General features: G+C 37.4%; 2 protein-coding genes across 3 annotated transcripts; one reads left to right on the top strand and one right to left on the bottom strand.

Moving 5' to 3' along the window:
• Positions 1 to 348: 348 nt before the first annotated feature.
• On the top strand, positions 349 to 3,949 carry LOC103931153 (glucan endo-1,3-beta-glucosidase 5). Its single transcript, XM_009340573.3, has 2 exons — positions 349 to 1,368; positions 2,678 to 3,949. The coding sequence occupies exons 1-2, from the start codon at positions 1,022 to 1,024 to the stop codon at positions 3,804 to 3,806; spliced, it is 1,476 nt and encodes a 491-aa protein (XP_009338848.1). The 5' UTR covers positions 349 to 1,021; the 3' UTR covers positions 3,807 to 3,949.
• A 1,905-nt stretch (positions 3,950 to 5,854) lies between these two features.
• On the bottom strand, positions 5,855 to 9,285 carry LOC103931151 (endonuclease V). Of its 2 annotated transcripts, none has more exons than XM_048580393.1 (8): positions 8,982 to 9,285; positions 8,594 to 8,885; positions 8,355 to 8,417; positions 8,099 to 8,138; positions 7,685 to 7,761; positions 7,448 to 7,564; positions 7,014 to 7,142; positions 5,855 to 6,330 (listed from the first exon to the last, which is right to left on the bottom strand). In XM_048580393.1, exons 1-8 carry the CDS (start codon positions 9,032 to 9,034, stop codon positions 6,271 to 6,273), a joined length of 831 nt encoding a protein of 276 aa, XP_048436350.1. In that variant the 5' UTR covers positions 9,035 to 9,285; the 3' UTR covers positions 5,855 to 6,270. The 2 variants fall into 2 exon arrangements, with proteins under 2 accessions (XP_048436350.1, XP_018499000.2); XM_018643484.2 differs by having other exon boundaries at positions 7,697 to 7,761; positions 8,982 to 9,283.
• Between the last annotated feature and the right edge of the window lie 2,207 nt (positions 9,286 to 11,492).

Genomic DNA, 11,492 nt, shown 5'->3' with positions numbered 1-11,492 from the left:
GAAATCAGAAAATATTAGGGCCCTACTTCGAAAACTCACATAAAGCTCCCAAATTCTTAGGACCGACCCTGCTCATTCAGTTAGAGATGGTCTAAACACAATGGATCTCAAACGCATAGGAGGAGTTATTCTCTATTTGCTGACAGAGAGTGAACTTTCACACATCACCTGAACACTCTGGCAGCACCTGGACACTCTGGCTGTACTTGAACACTCTGGCAGTAGATAGACACGGAAGGTAAGCACAATAACTAAATATTTGCTTTGCATAATCAGCAATGAAATTATGGAGGTGAGAAAGTCTAAACTATCCCCATGGTTCAAGACTCTTCCTTTTTAAAGTACACAGAATCGACACTCTTCTTTAATTATTCTAATATCATTTACCATTATATAATTCAGAACCTAGTTTTATAATCCTCCAATCAATCAAGTTCAACTCTCACCCAAACAAACAGAAAACATTCTTCTATTATTCTCTTTTTTTCCTCTTCCTTTATTAGTAAGAATTCCAATATCCCAAAAACCCTGTCCTGTTCCTCTTGAAGTAATCTAAATTTTCAGCATTTATACCAAATCTTTGCCACTTTATGCCAAACCAACCTGATCTCCTCTTCAAATCAATCATTACTCCTTTCTCTGAGAAAAAAACTATTTATATATCCCAAAAATCTTCAGTTTTTACTTTTTAGCCTTAGTTTCCTCTTTGGTTCTGACCCTCTATGCTTTACTTTCTTCTTCTTGTATTCTTATAGTTGCCACACTTCAATTTTGGTTCACGATTAGAAAGTTTGTCTTTTTACTTCAATTAATATTTTCCATGTTTTGAAATTTCCTTGGGCTAGTAGGAGCAGTATTTGCTTTCAAATTTAGAACTGGGTTTTTCAAAATTTTGAAGCTTCAGCAGCTGAAAGTTGCAAACTTTAGCACTAGAGATTCAAACCCTTGTCTTATATTCACTCACTTTACTTCCAAAACCAGTTTTCAACTCAAATTCCCAGTTTTTGGGTGAAGGATTTTGATGGGGTTGCTGAAAGGTGTGGGATTTAGAGGCCTAAGTATTGCCTTCTTGTTCTTAAATCTTGGGGTGGGATTAGTGGTTGGGATTGGAGTGAACTGGGGGACACAGTTAACGCACCCTCTCCCACCAGCAACAATTGTGAAGATGTTGAAGGACAACGGGATCCAAAAGGTCAAGCTTTTCGATGCCGATTGGGATATTCTGAATGCTTTGAGCAAGTCTGGGATTCAGGTGATGGTTGGGATTCCAAATGAGATGCTATATTCTTTGGCTAACAGTAAGCAGGCAGCTGAGAAATGGGTTTCCAAGAATGTCTCCTCACATGTCTCCAATGGTGTGGATATTAGGTAAATTCTCTCTCTCATAGAACATGTGATTTAAATTGGGTTTCTTCAATTGGAGTTACATAGAAATGTGCAGCTATGCATATAATTGATCTAATAGAATAGTTAGAAGCCTGAACATCAGGGCCGTTTGATAATAATTTCGGTTTTAGTTCACTCTTTATGCTAAATAGAGGAAAAGTACGTGGTTATCAAAAGGCCCGTAGATTCTTTTTCGGTACCCAAATCTTAGTTTATGAATGCTTATAAGATAGTTTCCTTGGTTTTTGCCTCTATGCAAATGAATCCATTAGAGAGGTGTGTGTGTGTGATCTTATTGCTTCTAGGAAATCAACTTCTTGATGAGCTGCTATGTAATTCATTCTTCGTGATTGAAAGATGATATGGGGAAGCTAGAAGCCTAGAGTCTTTTTCACGCTATCAGTCATCATCTCATCCCGCTAGAACCTTGCCTGACCTGTCCTTTGGTTTTAGAGTTGGAATTTATTTTGACTAGCGTTTCCGGCAATGTGGTTCGGTTCAGTTGCATCTCTGATGCTTTTCAGTGAAATGAACAATAATTAGAAAAATAGGACTTCTGTATAGTAGCAGAGTGGTTTGCAATGCTTGAGCCACCACTCGCTAGTGTTAAAATCACCTACCTAGTTTTAAAGGTTTGAATCTCCCTGCAGTAGCTAGTTGGAGCATCTCTCTACAAAACTGCACATTGCGGTATACCACCCCTGTCATTCCAAGGTTATTTCAATTGAATGTTTCTGTACTCGGGTGATGATGCTTCATCCTTCTGCCTTGTTTAAGTTCATTTCAGGTGGTGGTTTTTAGTTGAAAGTCGATTTTATCATTAGATGGCTTTGTAAATAAAGCCTTTTTTCAGCTGTTTTGAATTAGTCTTCACTGTAAATAGTAAAGAGAAAGCCATATCCATCTAACAAAGTACAATCATGCTGCAGCACAGGAAATTCCATTCATGAAATTTGCATAACAATGCCTACAGCATGAAACATTTCCAATCGGTTATAGTCTCGTACAAATTTAAATACGAACCCCTTTCTATTAATTTAGATTCTGTTATATAGCATATTCTAATCATAATCTATTAGCTATATTGAAATTGAACTGAAGAATAATAGTGGCAGACATTCTCTAAATTTCATGATCAGGAAAAACTGTTCCAGAAGGTGGGGATGCGAACCCTTTCCGTTCTTAGTTGTTACTGTTTTTTCTTATCATATCAGCCTTTCCAGTTATAACTAAATGATTTACGTCTAGTTTATCTCTCGAGACCTTACCTGTTTCATACATTCTCTGCAAGGTATGCGGCGGTGGGGAATGAACCGTTGTTGTCAACATACAATGGAACCTATATTCCAACAATATTTCCTGCCCTTCAGAATATTCAGTCAGCTCTCATAAAAGCCGGTGTGAGCAATCAGGTTAAGGTCACGATTCCCCTCAACGCTGACGTCTATGACAGCAGTGGCTCAGACCTACCTTCTAATGGAGACTTCCGATCAGACACCAAGGATCTTGTGGTGGAAATTGTCAAGTTCTTGAGCGACAACGGTGCTGCATTCACCGTCAATATCTATCCCTTCATAAGCCTCTACAATGATCCCAGTTTCCCTGCTGATTACGCCTTCTTCAATGGATACTCAAGTCCCATTAACGACAATGGAAGAATCTACAACAATGTATTTGATGCAAACCACGACACTCTTGTATGGGCGTTGCAGAAGAACGGATTTGGAAACTTGTCCATAATTGTTGGAGAGATCGGTTGGCCTACAGATGGGGACCGTAATGCAAATTTACTGTATGCCCAGCGGTTCAACCAAGGGTTTATGTCCCATATCAAGGACAACGCAGGGACTCCAATGAGAAGCGGCCCTGTGGACGCCTACTTATTTAGCCTCATCGATGAAGATGCCAAGAGCATTCAGCCAGGTAACTTTGAACGCCATTGGGGGCTGTTTTACTATGACGGAACCCCCAAGTATCAGCTCAGTCTAGGAACTACAAGCTCGAATGGATTAATAGCAGCAAGCGGCGTACAATATCTGGAAAAGAAATGGTGTGTCATGTCACCCTCGGCAAGTCTTGATGATCCAGAAGTGGCGCTAAGCGTGAGCTACGCTTGTTCAAATGCTGATTGCACCAGTCTTGGATATGGAACTTCATGTGGAGATTTGGATGCTCGCGGTAACATTTCATACGCATTTAACAGTTACTATCAAATAAATGATCAGCTGGGTACTGCCTGTAAGTTTCCAAACCTTTCAACAACCACCACGAGTGATCCATCTACTGGAAACTGCAAATTTAGGATCATGATCCAGTCATCTTATTCGTCTAGTGCGAACAGCAGAGCCGGCTCCCTTGAAAAGCCTAATTATTTAGGATTAGTGGTGTTTGTGTTTATGTTCCTGTATTCAGTTCTGTGATTTGTTTTTTGGGAGGGATTTTTGTATATTATTGGTGTAAAATAATATATACAATAGTCAGGATTGTCAAGCACATTTGGGGCTGAATGAACTCATATTTGTGTAGCATTAATCAGTCAACATACACGACAAATTGAAGTCTCTGTTTTCTGTCATCGACCCTAAACCCTGAACAAATCAAACTCCATCTTTAATTAAGTGTGGCCACCGTTGATGTGGGAGAGGGGTGAGACAAGAATGTCCGGTTTTGAGTGGAAAAATCAGGTGGTGGTGCGGTGGGGGCGTTTTTGTTTGTGTGGGCCGTATGGCCACCTGACATGCAACCACAGTAAATTTGAACAAATGAAATGTTTAAATGAAGCGAACGCTAAAAAAACCAAAAGAGAAGTCTTTTTTTTTTTTTTTTTTTTTTTTTTTTTACGGTACACGGAATGTTGAATGGTGAAGCATCAACATGTACATAAAATGAGTGTAACGAAAATGAGAATGCTTCGTTAGATGTGTGGGCACACGAGAAAGGATAAGAATAGGAATGAAGATATCTAAGGTAAAGTAGGAGAAACCGAAATTAAAAGAAAAATGAGAAAAAATCAGTTACGATGGGTTGGACATGTGAAACGAAGGCCTACTGATGCTCTGGTATTAGAAAATGCGATTACAAGACTGAGGGCCGAAGGGGTAGAGGAAGACTTTGGAAGAGACTCTAAGAAAAGATTTAAAGTACTTGGACCTAATAGAAGACGTGACACAGAACCGAGCGCAATGGTGTTCTAGGATTCATATAACCGATCCCACTTAATAAGAAAATGCCTTGTTGTTGTTGTTGCATGCCAGTCCATTAACGTTAAACGAGTATTCGTAGCCTTCGGTGCTGTGAGTGATCACTGAGTACTCGTTTAATGTTAAAGGACTGGCATGCAGCTACAGCAGAAAAAAGAAAAACAGACTTCCCTTTTGGTTTTTTTACCGTTTGCTTCCCTTAAACATTTCGTTCAAATTTACTGTTATAAATTCAACCAAACCCAAAGATAACCCCTGACCACCACCTCTTTCATTCACCAAAGGTTACCCTCTCTCTCTCTCTCTCTCTCTCTCTCTCTCCCCATATTTTCTGCTTTTGGTTTAGCAACTAGAGCTAGCTCTTAGAAGTGTGATTAGGGTTTATATATTTTCTACCACTCTAAATGCATGCATATCATGTCTGTTTTTGTGTGCATACATATGTGTACGCATGCGCGCGTGTGTTTGTTTTTATATCGACCGATCATACTAGCGTATTCCTTTTTTTTTGCTCTTAGCTTATTCCTCAATCACTTGAGATTTCAGCTCTAGTAATCAAATTTTTACAGCTAGTTTAGCGTTGTACTAGTCGTATCATCATATAATATGTTTGTATGAAAAAATCTATTAATTTTGATTTGTTTTTTAATTAAGGGAATTAAATAATTCCTTGCATTTTATGAAAACTATATGGCTGCAAACAAAGGAAGAGTTAGGGAAGAGCTAAGGAAAAAAAAACTGGAATCCGACAAGCGGATCAAATCACTGTTCACCGGTGTGCTCCTTGTCTTCCCCTCCCTTGCCTTGCAAGGAATTTTTATTTTCATCGCCACCTATAGCGAAGCTTTGAGACGCTCAACCACTTGGTTCATCCTCAGGCACTATCTGTTCCTACGTACAGTTCGTTGGTTTCAACTGCTTTTTCGAAGCACTACGGGGCACGACCGGAGCTGGAATGAGCTCCGAGAGATGGTGAGAAGGCTGGTTGTTAAGGTATCCGGGCTTCAGAACCCTAACGGTGAGCTGTGTCAAATTGCTTCGAGAGTTCCGATGGATCTTTGTAAGACCTCGATAATCGTTGGCATGCTCAAATTTTCGTTCAAGGCGTTTGGAGTATGAAGGGGAAACTGAAGAGCAGTAACTAGGCTTTGGATGCATGGTCAGATTTCACTTTCAGACATTCATAGTTGTATAGCATTTGGACGCAAAAGTTTCAATTTCCTCTAATTTTGTGATTCCGAAGTTTAATTAGGCAGTTGTCGCATCCATGATCAAAGTGTAGTTTCTTATTTAAAGCCATGCTAGAAGATATAAGGTAAACTTAAATTAAAGTAAAAATAAGGTAGTTGATGAGAGATGTTAATTATACAAGATGACCAAAATGTTGACGATGATGTCGTATGGAGAATAGCTGCAGCCAAAAGCGCAAGCACAGAAAGGACGATAGAGGAGGTGTTGAAGTATGTTAAGCCGTCAGTGCAGTCCGGGACCTCCGTACTGTCCAAGTTGTCTACAAAACTTTTCAACTGTCACCCCTCCTTGTCCCAACGTTGATTGGACTTCGTCGAATTCGGATACTTGATTGCACATCATGGACTTCAGAGCGTTTTCTTCACGTGTAGATGGCGAAGTGGATCTCTTGGAAAGCCTGGAGTTGTAACCAGGGCACTTACCATATTTTCGCTCAATCTTTGGACGTTCTCGTTTGATGCTTCCGAAGATAGTCTCTAGATCTTATATCAGCCTGCATCAACATCAGAAGGATCAGCTAAAGCTTGAATATAATTTCCCAAACATAACATCAACTAATGAAATAATACAATGGAACTCGGTGGTTCTAAAAACTGAGGAACAAACATTTTTAGCGAACATGCGAACTAGAACGCATCTTTGTCTTTAGTTTGTGGTAAATTAAGTGGTCCCTGATATTTTCATAACACATAACTTCGGTCCTTGAGATTTAAAATCAATAGAAGTGGTCCTTGAGATTGTCCATCATCCATTATTTTGGTCCTTCCATTAAAAAACTCCGTTAAGTGGTCCATGAGCTTTTTAATGGAAGGACCAAAATAATAGATGGTGGACAATCTCAGGGACCAAAGTTATGTGTTATGCAAATCTCAAGGACCAAAATTATGTGTTATGCAAATCTCAACGACCAAAGTTATGTGTTATGAACAACCTCACAACTTAACGAAAGTCACATTGAGATTTTCTGGACCAATTGCGGAATTAGAAGAGATTATCACCATACAAATGTATATTGTTGTTTAAAAAATTAAGCTTATTCTAGGTGTTGTAACCATAAGGTTGTCCTCACCACAGAATCTGCTCTACAAGCAGCTTTTTTATGTCCGCATATTAGTAAGAAACAGGAAGTATTGAATATGGAAACACTGAAAACATTCCAAGAGTTCCGGTTTTCACCTGCCGGATAGGCTCAGGGACACGAAATTTGCAAGTCATTTTCACAATTCTGGTGGCAGTATCAAGTGATATACGGTGACCAGTTGAAATAAATATAGGTTTCAATGAGCCACCTGCAGATCTTGCTGCCTGAAAAACAGAAAGAGAATGCCGTTTCAGTTTTATTGAATCAATTGAAACTGAGAACACAAGGCAAAGTGCGAAAATAGTTCCAGCAAAGGCACTCTACTTTTTAATCAAAGTATATGTCCGTGATTGTTCAGATAAACAAAAATATTACAAACAAAAAACCAAAATGATAAGGATCTTCATGTTCCTTGTACTGCACTCCAACCGCTAAAGATTCCCATCACAGTTTAAAAACCATAGCAGATCAAAGTTTAATAAAAAAATTAACAGTTATTAGAGGAGAAATAGAGCTTATAAATGCTTACCGCTCCCCATATACGGCCTGAATATCCTTTCAAAGTAATAAAACCTTCAGCACTGTCTTCTTGGGCTTCAAGAAGCTGCTTCACTCCGGATAGTGTTAGACCATCCACATGATGAAGCTGAAATACGGTACTTTGTCACAACTCGTGCATTCAATTTATATCAAGAGAAATTTCTCAAAGTTAGACATGCAGAGAAAGCCCAGATTATGAAAGGTATGGATGTAATATAATTTTTACTATCAGTATTACATTTTTTCCGATCCCAATAGTAGGTAGATCTGCCAGAATGCCAAGATGACAAGCCAAGCCAAAACCTACAAAACAAACTCTACCCTTTTTAAAAAATCTTGAGTTGAGTGAGGGGCCAACTGCTCTCAATCAACTAAGGTAAAGACACAATTTTTACAGACTGTTTCGTCTAAGTTACGAAAAATTGAACTAACAGGTTCTAAATGAAGTGAGCAAAAGATTCGCAAGGCCTAAAAGTGTTCCCAAATCATATTTTCAGCAATTTCAGACCATCATTCCCCCCCCCATAGGTCTCAAATCACATTTGAAAGCAGAAGTATATAAATAAGAAAAGGCGGTGATTTAGCTTCATTTGCAAAGGGTAAGCATATAGTCCACGGGTATTTTTGCCAAAGGACTTGCCTCGAGGATGAAGTATTCCGTTTCCATCGACCATTAGAAGCTGTTAACATTAAAGATAAACATTGTTATTTACCCAAATTGTAAGGTACCAACTTGCCGGATTTGGCATAAAGTTAAAAGACATTGATATGTAAAAATGAAAAACCAGAATCAAATATTAAACCTTACTGATAAACTCTAAGCAATTCTAAACAAGTTCAAATATCTAACATTATAACGAATTCGTGTAGCCAGAGAATGCAAGGGCAACGGTCACCTGTGGGTAGAAAGGACTATTGTTGTTTTTCATTTTCTCCACAAGCTCAAGCAACACTGGGGCCTAATCAATACAAACAATCAAATACATCAAACAACCAAATCGCTTACATCCATAGGGATGCAAAATTCATGACATGGAAAAAAATGTAATGCATTTTTCTTTTTTGACAAGACGATATTCTAAACTAAGGGAAGGGGGATTCGAACTCGCGAAAACCTATGACATGAAAATTGGACCTCTCTGAAGGCAAGGAAGCCAGGAACATAAGGCACATTGGGAGTGACAACACAGAAGTCTTGATACACAACTTGGAGAGTTTTGAGCTCCAAAACCACAAGAATTCCACACGCCAGTGATGGATTTTCTTTTGAATAGCTTATATCAACCCCTCCCACATACTTCAACACCTCCTCTCTCTCCTCCTCTTTCTCCTCCTCTCTCTCCATTGACTTTGAGTTTGACTTTGAACCTAATCTCCATGAGAAATCATCTTCCGCAATCAATTTTTGCTTCAGCAAATCTTGGGCCCTGAAATTTTCAATTGTGTTAGAAAATTGGCATGCAAAAATTGACAAATGTGGAGAATTTGTGATGACTAATGAGTTTTGCTGTTCTTCAGCTTACTCTGTCCAAGCTTTGTGGTCGACCGACGAAGAAGAAGGTGACAGCTTTTCCATTTGGATTCTGAAACGCTGCGTTTATTGGTTTATGGGTGGAAATCGGAGAATGGATGGATGATTGAATCTTGACGACGGCGCGGGAAGAGGGCGGGGTGGCGCTAACACCCGACGGATCCTTTTGTGGCCCGTTTGTATTTGAACTACTTTGAAAATTGGGCTGGCTCTTATCACACCCAAAACCAAAACCCTAATTTTTTCCATTCGATTTTGAAAAGGTCGTGCAGCAAAGCTTATAAAATTTTGTTTTTCACAAGGCAATATTTTTTTTTATCCAAGCTATATAATATATTGTATCTAAATTACAGAGATGAAAATTTGAGTGCAGGAGGGATATACACATTATCTGTCTATCAAACTTAACTAAGTTTAGATCGCCTTAACTAAATCCAGGTCTTTTATTACCGTTTGCTTGCTTCGAACAAATCATTTCTTCACAGTCGAGTTTTTGCTACGCCCGAAACTCTACTTTGTCCTTTAAAATTCAAATTTCTTTATTTTACACCCCAAACTCCAATTTCGATTAACTATGCTATTTTCCGTCAAATTCATCAATAAAAGACTAAAAGTGATAATATTCTGACGTAGCATGCCTAACTACGGATATCATTGTCACATCATAGTATTCTCATATTCTATCCGTTTATCGTATATCGTACGCTCAATTTTTCTCAAATACTATTTGTGTTTAATTTTAAATAAAAAAAACAAATGATTTCTGATTGTACGATACACGATAAATGACCGACAAAAGATGAAGTGGACGAAGAAGATCCTTATTTGGTAACATGCTTTAAGTGAGAGTTTCTGTTTGGTTACAAATATTGCAAGTATTTGAAGTTTACAGGTATTTTAAAATGATTAGTCCGCGTAGTTTGGTGAGTAAATTGGATCTTCCCTAGTGAGGACCCAATTATTGTCCACCGACCAAACCCACACGAGAACCTAGTAGGCTACCACGTCTCTCTCTCCCCCCACCACACGATACATGTATATTTGTCGTGTAGGAAGATTGTGCAACCTTCCGATTCAAATTTTTGTCACCTTTTTATCTATTATAGTCATAGAGATTTGTCGAAACCTGACGAACAAATCTCAAATTTTGCTTACGATGAATGCAGGGAAGCAAGGTCTAGTTCTGAGATTTTTAAGGCTCGGAGCGACACAAAAAATATGCGTTTATATAAAAAAATTATTTGTTTTTACACGTAAGGTTTCGATAAATTATACTTAAAAAAACACTTCAAACTGAATAATTTATTAACATAAAAAAAGTAATTTATTTTCCATTTAAAAATTCATAAAAATTGGAAAAAATAAACATGCACATTACATTTTGAACTCCAGACCTCTCGTTAATTTTAAACAACAGAAACCACCGCTTCTGATTAAATTTTTTTATATATCGTAAAAATTAGAATGTAAATAAAAATATAGTACTTTGAACCCATGACCTCCACATTAATTTTAAGCAACAAACTATTAATTCTAGTTAAAATTCTTGATCATTTAACCAAATTTTATAAATTTATACTCTTATAAAAACATATGTGAATATATCACCCTAATAATTTTGATGCTCCAATTTTGTTGGGCCCCGGACGGTTGCCCAACCCGAACTAGGCCAGGGGCTAGCCTTGCATGGAAGTTGGAGTTATAAATGATTGTCAAAACAAAAATGATAAAACACATTCGTTTTAACTTTTTACACATTTTTGCTTAATTTTGGTTGTTGATTCTGTTAGACTTATTCAATCCGATGACTAAAAATAAGAAATGGTGGGTAAGAAACTAAAAATAATTTGTGAAAACCATGTTACTTATCAAAATCATGTGCAAATCAAACTATGGTGTTGAAATGTGCAGAATTCCAGTGGTATAGTCTCGTCTTTGAAATTGTATCAAAATCTCATCTTAATGACTATTGACGAGTCTATTTTGATGTGTAAGAAATTTCAAATGTTTGTTAGAGGTTCGAGACAAAAACCAATTGAAAATAATAAAATTATATAATATTTTTTTTATTACAAGCGATATTATTGTCCTAAACTATACTAAGAGGAGAAAAGAGATTTTGACCCCATGATCAAAGTTAGTGCTTTAGTTCAACTATCAACCGTCATTTAGTACATCAACTCAGTACTATTCATTTTCATTTGAATGGAAAATTTTTACGTTCAATTCTCATAAATGTGGAGGTCGATACCAATTATTATTGTTAGTTTATTGGGTGACATAATCAAATTCCATATTAATTACTGTAAATATGTCATTGTATTAGAAAACCATGCACCCAACTTCACTACTCAATTTCGATTTGAAATGACCACTCAATGACCATTTGGTAACTAATTTCAATTTTTTTCAAAATCAAGCCAAATTTTGAAAGAAAAATGGGCTAACAAACGGGAAGAATTGGTTTAGCTAATTAATATTATAATATAATAATATTTTTCTT

This window comes from the organism of the source record quoted next, unplaced genomic scaffold (assembly GCF_019419815.1).
Source record: "Pyrus x bretschneideri cultivar Hongxiangsu unplaced genomic scaffold, Pyrus_bretschneideri_v1 Contig15, whole genome shotgun sequence".
Classification (NCBI taxonomy): domain Eukaryota; kingdom Viridiplantae; phylum Streptophyta; class Magnoliopsida; order Rosales; family Rosaceae; genus Pyrus; species Pyrus x bretschneideri.
This window is presented reverse-complemented; position numbering and strand designations above follow the sequence as displayed.